Source organism: Apostichopus japonicus, chromosome 16 (genome assembly GCF_037975245.1).
Source record: "Apostichopus japonicus isolate 1M-3 chromosome 16, ASM3797524v1, whole genome shotgun sequence".
NCBI lineage: Eukaryota > Metazoa > Echinodermata > Holothuroidea > Aspidochirotida > Stichopodidae > Apostichopus > Apostichopus japonicus.
Genome location: NC_092576.1, coordinates 23,938,611 through 23,951,998, shown reverse-complemented (window position 1 = coordinate 23,951,998; position 13,388 = coordinate 23,938,611). Strand labels below are relative to the sequence as shown.

Below are 13,388 nucleotides of genomic sequence, written 5' to 3'. Positions count from 1 at the left end.
AATTCAATGTCGATGACCAAGTTCTAATTTTGTTACCTACAGACAGTAACAAGCTAACTATGCAGTGGAAAGGGCCTTATCATATTGTAGGAAAGGTAGGCAAGTACGACTATAGAGTCAACAAAGAGGGAAAACTCAAAACATTTCACGCAAACTTACTAAAGAAATATTTTGTTCGAACATCCGATCGAAATGTTGATATTGCGTCAGCTGGGAGTGTTTTAGAGGAGCAGAGTGGATCTTGCGCAATCATTGAGGAAAATAATTCTGAAACAGATAAGTTTATCATAGTACTACCTCCTTCTAAATCAAAAGAATGTTTTAGAGATGTCAATGTGAATTCAGAGCTATGCGAAAACAAAACAAAAGAGGTTTCGCTTGTATTGTCTGAATTCAGAGATGTGTTAACCGATACGCCTGGTCGTACGAATTTACTTGAGTATACGTTGCCATTGGTAACGGATGAAGTTGTAAGAAGTAGACCGTATCCAATTCCATTGAGTACGCAAAAGGTTATAGAGGAAGAAATAGAGTACATGTTAGAAACTGATGTTATTGAAAGGTCTTATTCGCCGTACGCATCGCCAATAGTGTTGGTTCGCAAAAAAGACGGGTCAAACAGGTTTTGTGTTGACTTTAGAAAGCTTAACAAGGTTGCTTTATTTGACCCCGAACCTATTCCCAGTGTTGAGGACTTGATGGCAAAGGTATCTAAGGGGAAGTATTTTACAAAAATAGATCTATCAAAAGGTTATTGGCAGATACCGGTTGCCGTAGAAGAGAGAAAGAAACTAGCTTTTGTAACGCATCAAGGAATGTATCAATTCAGAGTCATGCCTTTTGGTGTTGTCAACGCTTCTGCCGTATTTACGCGTATGATGCGCAGGCTGCTTGATGGGTTGCAAAACACTGTTAACTACATCGACGATATATTAATGTTCTCCACAGATTGGGATAGTCATGTAGAACTGATGGCAACAGTGCTTAAGCGTCTTAGGAGCGCCGGACTTACAGCGCGACCGACAAAGTGTTTTGTTGGTTATTCATCGTTACAATTTTTAGGTTACGTGGTTGGGGAAGGGATCTTGAGCCCTCAGCCCGACAAGGTGCAGAAGGTTTTAAATGCGTCGATACCTACTACAAAAAAGGAAGTGAGATCATTTATGGGACTTGTTGGCTATTATAGTCGGTTTATACCAAACTTCGCGGCCATTTCAGCTCCCTTAACTGATCTCACGCGAGGTTCTAATCCAAACAGGGTTAAATGGGGTTCTCCTCAGGGTGCTGCATTTGACACGTTAAAATCTAGGCTAGCTTCCGCACCAATCTTGCACCTACCCGACATGTCGAAACCATTCATTCTTAGATGTGACGCTTCGGATGTAGGGGTTGGGTCAGTACTCATGCAGGAAGAGGATGGTGTAAAGTACCCAATATGTTTCGCCAGTAGAAAGTTGCAGCCTCGAGAAGTTAAATATGCTACCATCGAGAAAGAATGTCTAGCTGTTGTTTGGGCCATGGAAAAGTTTCAGATTTACTTGTACGGGGTTGAATTTTTGTTGGAAACGGACCACCATCCGTTGGTGTACATAAGTAAGGCCAAGATAAAGAACAGCAGAGTGCTTAGATGGGCCTTATGTATTCAGCCATTCAGATTTGTAATTAAGGCAATCAAAGGTTCAGAGAACTATGGAGCGGACTTTTTAAGTCGTTGCCCAGCTTGAGAAGTATATGTTAAATGTTCTGTATGTAACTCGCTGGTTATAGAGTATTGAGCTCGTTTTGTATATAAGTTAATTCTGTGTAAAGAAAAGGAAGTTTTATACTCTGTGTGTTCTCTCGTAAATTATCTTAAGAAGGGGGATGTGTCACGAGTATGCTTGACGCAAGTCTAACGACTATCGTGCAGCTGTATAAATTTACTGATGAATATTCATTTGTTGTCTGTGTTGCTCACGAAGTTCAAATTAGTAACATACGACATTCTAGTATATGCTTTGTTTAATTCACTGATTGCTCGACGGGCATCAATGGAATTTGTGCAAGTCTTTGTTTAGATTAATTTGCATAAAATGCAGGTAAAGGGTTGGTATGAATAGGCCGGGTAAGCAGGTCAGGGCGTGGTATTCGTGTTTGGTATAGTATACTTGGTGCAAGGGTGCTGGGTGCACCACAGCAGTTACTTGTTGCAGTTGGACACGATGTCCGTTGGGCGACGTTAGCCCGCAGTACTTCACTATCCTAATATAGTATATGTAGGGGCAACTTCAGTTCCCCGCTGGTGAATTCGTGGCAATATATATATCTTGTCATATATCGTAAAGGACGTACCGAAACGTGTAAAAGCCGGAAACTGACCGAATTCCGTAAGTGTCTCATTTTCTTATGTATACTAAGTCAAACCTTACTATGCAGTAGAGGGAACGCAACTAGTTAGTCGTATTCTTGTTTCTTCTTTGAGTGTAGCGAGGCCCGAATATGTTAGAGATTGGAAAGCACATATAAAATATATTTATGAGAAGTTTGTTAGTATCGAATGTCTGTATAGGGAGGGCATATTGTAAATAGGTGATAAGTGTTAATAAGGTGTAAAATCATGGGATCATACAGCGAGATCAATGCATGTTTGATATGTTTCATATTGCCGATGTAACGTCTAATTTGTGTGAAATATTTGTTTATACAATGCGTACATTTTACGTTGTGTTTCAGGGTTTTTGCCCCTGGTTACGAGGAGTAAATAAAACTCATAGAAAAGACACACGCCATCCGCCTCGAGTATTTACGTTGTCCAGCGAATAGTTTTACCTTACCCGTGACAGTATTAAAACCATTAAATCCCTATACAGAATTTAAGAGCCTTCCACTATGTTAGGAAACGTGTCGTGGTTGCCAGCTGTAATACAAGCATTAGCAATATGTTTTAACAATAACCTTGTATCGCACAACGTGTACACATACTCTGTTTTGTTTGACACGTAGCTATTTCAGATATAACTTCTTCTGACGCCTAACACGTATGCCTATGTGGTGGGTATGCTTGGCTTAACATGGTATAAGTCGTACTTTACACTCGTTCACGTATACATTTGTCTTTCCAGTTATGCGATGTGATCACTCAGCATTAGCACGTGTCTAACAACAATCAAATCTTAAGATAATGAACAAAGGTTCAATAAAACCGTCAATAGTTTCCATGTAACAATTAACAATACACAACCTTGCTTATTTTATTTGCCCTACTAGCGTGCCTGCTATCATTAAAGGGTTTTGTTTCTAATGGCATAATAATAGTTCGGTCGTTAAATTTGAGCTACTATCTTCTCTTTTTAATGAAAGGAATAAAGAGCTTCTCATGCTACTTCGAAGACTGTGCTTTGTATATAAAAATCGCTGATCAATGTCAAAGATTGCTGTTCTCACAATTCCTCGTCTTAAACATTCAATTAACTAGTACATGTTTTCATATTTTGTCATTAACACAATACTGTGGATGATGCTGGAATCCGTCTGTACTTCTCCTAACGGCTACAACTGCCTGCATCTTCTTGGTATCGTTATCCTCCACCGTCCATTCTCCAAACAGGTTTTTATAAACAAGGAGTGTGATTGCAGATGCGTCTTGTCGGTGGTTTGCTCTGCTTGAACCCGTAGGCGCGATACATTCTTTTTCCATAGCGCATTGTAGCCATGGTTGCATGAGCTTCGTTTGAATGGTGGTGCTATTTATAATTAGCTGTGTACCTGGTTGTATATGTGGAGCACAATTGATGCAATCACGGTACTCGTCTCTATCTACGCCAAGTTTGATGAACATCTTTGGTACAGTTAGTTGATAATGATGTATAAAGTTGGGATCCGTTGGATTAAAGTTTAGAATGCACGTCATGTAACCATAGTGACGTTCAATTCCTGGAAGCAATACTTTAAGGGATTCCTTGAATCGTATAGCAGCGTCTCCGTAATATACAGCACCGAATTCGTTTAGGGCGAGCTTTTGACAAAGGCAGATAAATAGAGAGAAATATATATGTAAGTGGACAGCCTGTATCTGCATGGTTGTCCTTAAGCGGCCATTATAACGGTACCTTGTTATATTTAATTATATGTAGCTAAGTGGCATGGAACCTTTAAGCCAGCTTGCATATACTAATTGTGTATATGGTTGCGAATTTTGAAACAAACTGATTAGAATAACAAAGAATGATATTACTGGAAATTGTTCGTATTAAAATAAGAAGAATTAACCTTCATGTCGTTGATTATACAATGGTAATACTATCTAAGAATACGTCTCATTATATAACGATGGTATTGGGTAATTGCTTTACCTTTTGAATATTTATTAAATGACATCATTAAGTGACATCATCCACTACTGTACGCTGTCGCCGCGAAGCCACGTGATCATCGTATCTTCTGGCAGAGGTTGGCGATAGACCATGGCCTCTACGGCGGGCCATCAGTCTCAAATCGTGGAGAATCGATATATAACGATTTAAATTGACATATACCGATTTCCATCGACTTATACCAGCTTCTAGCAGCTTGAATTGACTTCTACCGATGTAAATTGACATATCATCGATTTAAACCGGGCAGATGTCGATTTAAATTGACTTATACCAGTTTAATTCGACTTTCAACAATTTAAATATACATTTACCAATTTAAATCTAGGACATGTAAAATAAATCGGTATATGTCATTTAAATCGACATCTACCGGTTTAAATCGACTTATACCAGTTTAAATCAGCATAAACAGATTTAAATCGACTTATACCAATTTAGTTAGATTTTTACCAATTTAAATCAATGATTTGTAAAATATATCGGTATATGTCAATTTAGTTCGCCATCTACCAGTTTAAATTGATGATATGTCGATTTAAATGACACATCATCGATTTATCTCATTAACATATTCCAAATCAGACTTCGATGATGATTGACATGTGAAAATATATCAAATTCTACTTGTGACCGCGACGACTACAATATCTATACTTAGAATAATTAATTTAAGTCATTCTTAGTGTTAGCCTAAACATACCTTAGGATTAAATGGAAGGAATCCCAAACCATCATACTGAACTTATATAACGGAGATCCTTGTGATAAACTTACCCTAAAATATATAAGACCATTATTTTGCAAGGTACGGGAGTACATTTTATTTGTAAGGTCGTGGCATGGAGCTACCCTTTTGCTAATTTGTGATGTCATTGTGCCACTGGGGATGGGGGGTGGGTGGAATATAATTTAATTCTCTTGGTTTTTTGTCATCTTTTCAATGTCAATGTAAACAGTCCAATTAACTAACACCCTAGAAATTAATATTTTAGTGTTACAATTCTCTTTACTTCTTAAGTAGGGTCTGTTTTTATGGGCCATTGATAGTTATGCTAAATATGCTACATAGGACTAGTTACTATTAGCATAAAAAAACATTAAAGTAAATCTTCCTTTTGGGACATGAAATATACAGTTGAAGCTTTAGGATCATAAGTAAAGTGGGATATACAATTATTTAATCTAAACTTATTGCATTATGGGCATATTGTTGGCAATAGCAATTGATATGAAAGTTCAGTTAAGTGATTCCTAAAGGCAGTATCTTGGTAATAACTGTAATCAGTTCAGCTATAATAAATATTGTTTTGTCGTGTTTCATGATTTCAATTTCAGTCATAGTTGAATTGGGAGAGGTAGAATAAAGTCCCTGTTTTAAATCATGGCATTAGGAAATTGTACATGTCATCCACTTGACGCGAGACACTTCATCAATAATCCTAGTTAAACCTAAGCTGTTAATGTGTCATTTGACCTAGAGACTGACTTCATTGGTTGTTGTTATGTTTAACTTTATTTTAAATTTATAATCAAATAAGTTGTGATTTGCCTTGATGCAAATGAAATTCACTTATCACTTGACTTTATTATGAGTGACTTGTAACTTGACCTCATTTAACAAAGCAAAAATACTCGGTTAGAACACAACACATTACATTTTGCATGAACGACCTTTGCAAGTAGTATAAAAATATTGCCTAATATATCCGAAACATTACAAAGCTTGTTAAGAAGTGAACTATGAATGACGTTACTACCATTCTACTAATATTTATTCCATCTAGATATATCATGAGTTAAGTAAACTCAACATTGTTCTATAGGTTAGCCGTGTCTACTGAGTTAGTAGTCCCAACCATTGGCGGACTGGATGTTAAAACCGGCCCGGGCATTATTCCCTAGACCGGCCCATTGTTCATTGATATGTTACTTACTAGTGATCGCAGTCCTAGGGGAGGGTCTAAGGGGAGGGGTGTCCCCCTCCGCGTTGAGATGTGTTGGCCTAGATGCAAAATGGGGCTATATTTTTCAATTTTGTAGGTTAATATAATCCTTTATAAAAGACCAAAAAATAATTTCCAGAAGCAACACTTGATTAAACTGAGGAATGTTAAAACGTAAACCAAAATAGGCAAAAATATATGTTTTAGACTGAATTTTAATTGGTTTTTCAAGCATTTGTGACGACATGCTTAAAAAATTGAAAAACGAAACCTAAATAAAATCCACTAAAACATATATGTTCAATAACACGAGCACATGTCATGTCTACGAGAGTAGGAGCCTACGCAGTTCGCTGCTTCTGGCAGCCACACCATCGATGATATATTTTGTGTCAAGTTTGGCCAAGATCCCTTTTTCCACATACATCAACATGAACGCCTCAACATGTTCTTGTGTCATTGTACTTCTCAAACGGTTTTTGATTCTCTTCAAGGCAGAGAAAGAACGTTTATATGCCACTTGTGACACAGGTAGCGTTATCATCAGCTTGTAGGCAAGCCAAACGCTCTAGTAAGCATCGGTGAAAAGGTTCAACTTGAGGAGCATCTTGTAGCAGCAGAAATCGAGGACAACCTTTACATGACGGATTCCAACAGTTACAAATTTCTACACAGCCCGTCTGTATTCGATTCACTACTTTGAAAATGGGCTGTTAATTTTACCAGGCTCCCCAGACCACCGGCCCATCGGGCCACCGGCCCACCGGGCATTTCCAAAATGCCCGTGTGGCCAATCCGCCACTGGTCCCAACCCTTCGGCCATCTATCTACTAACAGACCTCTAATAAAAACATTTAATTAAAAATTGAGCATTAAGTCAAAACTTAGATCTGGAAGAAATTGGATAGCTTTCTTGACATTGCATAATAACACATATTATGTTAAGACTATCACCAAACAGGACTAGCATTGTTCGATATAGGCAAGACCTAGAAGTGAATGGCGACCTTCCTTACTGGTCTCTACCTACAATCAGTCCAAAGCCCAATTGTTAGGGAAGAGAGCAAGTTGAGGGGCACGTCAGGATTCGAGTGCCGGTGGGGGCTAAAAATGTTCTCACTTGAGTTGAAACTTGGAAATCTAGTGTCACAGCCGGAAGTCTTTAGCTATTGGTCGGGATCTGTTTCTGGACTATTTTGGGCTGTAATTACAGTGCCGAGAGAGAAGTGTTTCAATTTGTCACACGAAACTGCGTAAGCCATAACAAACAAGCATTTTACTTACATTGTATCGAAAGATATTTGTAGGCTACCGATAAAGTATTTTTCAACGTGTGTCAATGAGTTTTGCTTGTAACTGCCTTGCACAGAAATATACCTTGAAGTACACATTCTGGTATAAATAAAGTAGTGCCGAATACATCTGTAAATGGTTATATCCGTTGCTAAGGAATGTTTACTCTTTATGATGTTGCGAACAATTGTTATTACGAAATGCATATGTTTTGTCCAAAAGATTTTTCTTGTTACGCTAAAATTGTTATATCCCTACAAAGAGAAACATGTCGACTGTTGAGTATATGTTATAATATGTGAGAGTTACAAAATAGTGAACGGGTTGAGAACAGCCAATACGATGAAACGATATTCTAATGACAACTCACGTTAATTATTATTGCCTTCCATGCGTAAGTATGCAAATCGCTGACATGCTTTGGATAATCATTGAAGTTCAACATCCGTAGTTCGACATTGCAGAGCCTTTTCACCTGTATTAAGCAAAAGCGATGTAAGAACATATTTACATCAAAGTGCAGTTATCGCATCGGTATTTTTTTCTTGTGGTGGTGGTGGGGGCGGAGAGCGGGTTAAAGATGCATTAAAGTGTTACCATAACTTTGGGGATGTGTCTGTGACTATCTCATTAGTTAACCTTTCTTCTGTCATTTCAATCTTCAACGAACATCCAACGTAATCGTGTTACAGAACTCAATTCTAAGACCTCTACATAATTAAAAGAAATTTTACCATAATAACTAGCTGTTACTGGTGACAACATCCAGATCAGACTTTACTAAAAACGGTCAGCTCTCTTAAATTAAAAGAAGCAGTTAGTAAATGTTATGTACTAAATAAGAAATACTGTCAAGATTGATTGACTTCTGTTTTATAGTCTAGTTTTCAGTGAGTGCAAAGGTTAAAAATGTATACATGAAACGGTACTGATAAAAGCTAAAGTGTCGTACAAAAAGTGTTTTCGTAGCAGACTTGTATCCTAATTGCCTTTGTGTATTTATGACTTATTGCGTGTTACATCAAAATGTGTGGTGTTATGATGTATTATGCAGGTGTCTTGGTTTGCTCCTTTTTAGTAAACCACTACAAGTAGGAATGATCATGAATTCCATGTAGCAATGTCCATTGCTGCACACGCCAATTATTATAACTCAGAATTGTTTGCCATGCTTAAGAATATTTCACAATTAAATAACCCATGTTGTGTGTTGTTATATCATATTATTTCAAATTTTTCAACGAAGCATTACAAATGTATTAATACCTCGTGTTGCTTCTTTGTTGGCAATCCTAGGTCATAAACGACGATTCTCTTTCCAGGCATATATTTCTGAGCTGTCCCGATGTAACCCATCGCTTCTTTGTAGTGATTGTCAGAGAAGGCTGTGATGAGGACCAAACTGTCGTACAGTTCATCTATCGAAGGTACTGACACATCTAAATCAATATTTTTGTCAGAGGAGGTTGTGATGAGGACCGATCTTTCGTGCAGTTCATCTATCGAAGGTACTGACACATCTACATCAATATCTGAGTATCTTATTGGAGATGGCACGAACCTAGAATTGTTTCCGCCTCGAACAACAATTAAACATAAACAGGAACTAAAAACAATTCAGGTAGTTCTATTATATTAAAAATTCACATTCTTCATTCATGAACAAAGTAATAGCTATCCTCATACTGTTTTGGCTTTTACCGTTGTAATTATGTATTTTGATAATACGTACGTTGTTCAAATCTATTATATAATTGTCTTTGCGTTTATAGCTAAAATTACTGTTTGGGTTTGCTGCCTCTGGAAAATCAATAACCACTTTTGTCATATCGATAGTTTCTAAGGTAACTGAAAAAACTATAATAATTGTCATATCGATAGTTGCTAAGGTAACTGAAAAAGCAATATTAATGTCCTATATTCAAAATGTTTGTTATGTCCGCGTGGAAGTGATGATCATATGAATTTACGCTATGTCAATGTATACGATGAAAATTGCTTTATTATTAAAACGGCAATACACTGATATTCAATGCAAATACATATCAATATACCATGTTCGTTTTCAACAAATCAATTGGCAAATACATACGACTTGGTAGTATAGAGCTAACTGGATATAGCATTTATTAAATTGAGACTTTTAGGAGAAAGGTGCAAGGAGGAGATATTCGAGAAACAAATGAGATAAAAATATCGGATGAAGCCATGAATACTTTTCTATAATGAGACCAAATTTAAGTGCATATTTTCATTTGCTCACATGAGCAGAAAATAATATATAGCAATTACTGGTTAGGTTGCAAGGTGTGGATTATTGCAAATGCCTAGTGTAGCTAAATTCTTCCAACGCATATTCATTATTCCTAACTAAATTTATTCACAAATTCGATCAATCTGAGGCAGTATTAAAAACATTAAAAAAAATATTCCGTGACTAAATGTTCTACCTAGGAACCATTGACAAAACAAACAGTCATAGGCTCAGTTACAAATATGCTTAGACGATTACCTCATATAGATTATTTGTTCTTGGTTTCTATTTTTGGCGTTTCCACCAAAACAACCCCTCCCCCAACCCACATTTTTAAATTGTATTCCTGGGGAATCTACGACACCTTCAGTATTGTTAGTCAGTAATGTGCCTAGAGGCAGGTATTCAATCGTCTACTATTTGATAACACATTTATTGTTTATCTTTTTACGTTCACTGCTATATTGAATATGTTGTGGTTCAACTACGTACCAACATCGCAATATTTTCTGAGATCGTATGCAGTTTATTCAACTCAATATTCATCACTTACACGTCCTTAACATTCTAAGCTGAAGTAAGACTATTAACAGTTACAAATGACATATTTAAATGGTTAAACATGATATATTTTGTTTCATCATAAGAAGGACTGAACTCACCTATTGATTGGATAATTACCGTTGAATATTGCCAGAAGACGAACCCAGAGACGAACACCAATGCTACCAATGTTATTGCTATAGATTTGTTCATCTTGACCTTGAAAGAGGAAAATGTTGCATTTGACGATCTTGTTTGTTACGTTATTTAATGCAATAGCTCAAGCAACTAAATAAGCAATTAAGTTTCGACTGTCCATGTTCATTAGTGTTACTGTCATGTTAAAGAATTTACTAAATGTGATCTCTTTATCTACTAAATATACGTATAGGTCAGTGGAATAACGGTATAAGTTATATCCAGAATATAATAGACTTAAGTGTTTTCCATGGTTGCCATGTCACTTCACTCCATCCCCACTGACCTCACATTAAGACAATATATCATTTCAAAATATATCAGTATGTAAAACTCGTTTGGTTTTACGTGCTTACAGTTCTATTAACTAGTCTTGATTTATCGTATATTAGATATTTATAACGTCACGCGGACCTACACACTTTGTTAAGATTTAAGTTGTAGCTTAGGCTATAGCCAGCAATTCAGGCTATCAACGTTTGCACTTTGAATAGGCTAATGGCCTACCTACGTCTAGGCTAAAGTATAGGTAGTCTATGCCTCAACTGACTATAACCAAATTTTTAAGAAAAAATTAGGCTCATGACTAAACTATGGATGCAAAACAGGTGTTTGCAATGTCATATGTAACAGGCAGTGGCATTTAGAAGATTAATTCAGTACTTACGTTTAGTTCATGAACACGAGTCAAATTTTAATGTTAGGTGTGTGATACATGTATGTGAGAATGTATACATTGAGGTGAATTCCTATATAAAACATATACAACGTAGCCATTGAGGGTTTCAGATCGATGCTGCTTCTAATATCATTGAAGAAACTTGGTTGCAAGACTACTATTGTGAACCATCTCTTGCAAATGTAGAAAATGGACAAATACTGAATGATCCGGGAATCATCCAGGAAAAAAATATGCAGGATGATGTCGGCTTGTTCACCTTGATACTTACAGAAAAACACAGCTTGCCAAGGACAACAGTAAGTACACAAATACTCAACAAATACTGCGACAGTGAGACTCACCAGAAGAGTTTGTGTTGAACAACACCGCCTATGTAGCCCCAGTAGAATACATCATCGGTCATATCAACTGTTATAACACTGAATAGTTACATACATGTATGTTCCTATTCTGGAGAGTATGAAGTCACTTCTCAAGCAAACATATGTTTGAATGAAGTGTTAAACACACATGCATTGCCAACATTGGGTCTAACATCAATTTTTATGATGGATCATTTCACCAATGAAAACAAGATTTCTGGAACACCGCGAACAGTCAAAAATCAATTATTCTTTGATGATTTGATGATTTGAGATGGCTAGGGGCCAGACCAACAGAGCAGGTCTCGGTTTCAAAAGAAACCAGAAGCTGATCAGAGACATGAGTCACCAAGAACACAGGAAATGCCTCACCGGGCTAGTGAAAGATGTAGACGAGGAAGACATGCTGGTCTACCTTTACGGATGTGCGAAACAAGGACAGTGATTGAAATGGGAGTCTGCCATGCAGGTCGACACCTTCTGGAAGAAACTTCTGTATATCTGGACACCAGAATTGCTGTCCTTCCACATCAATGCAATTCATGATCAACTTCCTTCTCCTGCCAATCTATAGCTGTGGGGCAAGACCAATCTAGGACTCTGCCAACTATGTCATCACCGTCACTGCACACTGTTCCACATCCTAAATGGTTGCAGCTACTCACTACAAAGTGGAAGGTATAACTGGCGCCATGACCAAACACTGAGGGCAATTGCATCAGGTCTGGCACCGTACATCGTAGAGGCAAACCAGAAGAAATCCAATACATCTGAGACTCTGGACTTCATCTCCACAATAGCCTTTCGTACAGCTGATGGCACAACGTACCGAAATCCAGTCCTGCCACTTCCAAAGACAGAGCCAACCAACATCCTGAAGAAGGCCAATGACTGGATATTCTTGATGGATGAGGAACACAAGCAAATAGTGTTCCCTCCAGAAATTACTGAGACGGCTAAGAGACCAGATATCACCATCTTCTCTAAGAAACAAAGAATGTTATCATCATAGAGCTTACAGTTCCTATGGAGGAGAATCTGGCAAATGCATATGCTAGAAAGAAGTGTAAATACCAAGACCTAGTGGCTGACTGCGAGAGCAGAGGTTGGTCTATATACTACTTTCCGATAGAAGTAGGAAGCAGAGGCTTTTGCAACACATCAGTCAACAAATGTCTTGCATACTTGGGCATCCCTAAAGGAAAGAAGAAGGATATAACCGATACAGCAGCCAATATCACACTCAGAGCGAGCTACATCATCTGGCTATGCAGAAACTCAAAGGCATTCAGACAGATTGAGCTACAAACAACTCCAGCAATTTGCTCTGAGGGAAGTGGAATGGTCGAGCGCTCATAAAACCAGGTTTAACCCACCAAAGTCTGGTCCCAAGTCCAGAGACCTCAGAGCAATCTAATCTAAACAGAGATATTCTGCATAAGGTGAATTTTTCCCTACTAAGTTACCTTCACAGAGTGATGTATCAGTAGTGCTTATCTTCAAACGGATAAAAATAGGCTCCGAAGGTGACAGCGCTGGTGTCCTACCAATGAACTATTCCCCTGTAATCATTACAGGAAGCTACAATGGAAAAACAAACGCTTAATGAGATGTACTATAAAATTGGTAACCAGCAAAGCATAGAATCAAGCTGAGTTCAATACAATTGGAATGGTTATGTAAGATAAGTCTTTTGAAGAAATTTGGCTGAACTCATGTTGCAAAACAGTTGGTCACTAATTTTCAAGTTTTAGAGAC

At 37.5% G+C, this 13,388-nt stretch overlaps 1 protein-coding gene across 1 annotated transcript in view; it reads right to left on the bottom strand.

Moving 5' to 3' along the window:
* Positions 1-2,889: 2,889 nt before the first annotated feature.
* The window catches only part of LOC139983514 (uncharacterized), an 11,555-nt gene continuing 1,056 nt past the window's right edge, over positions 2,890-13,388 (bottom strand). The window contains exons 2-5 of the mRNA XM_071997123.1: positions 10,508-10,607; positions 8,858-9,168; positions 7,962-8,066; positions 2,890-3,994 (exon numbers count right to left, since the gene is read on the bottom strand). Of these exons, the coding sequence (XP_071853224.1) occupies positions 3,464-3,994; positions 7,962-8,066; positions 8,858-9,168; positions 10,508-10,601 (1,041 nt within the window). The 5' untranslated portion in view covers positions 10,602-10,607 and the 3' untranslated portion in view covers positions 2,890-3,463. The remainder of the gene's footprint in view (positions 3,995-7,961; positions 8,067-8,857; positions 9,169-10,507; positions 10,608-13,388) is intronic.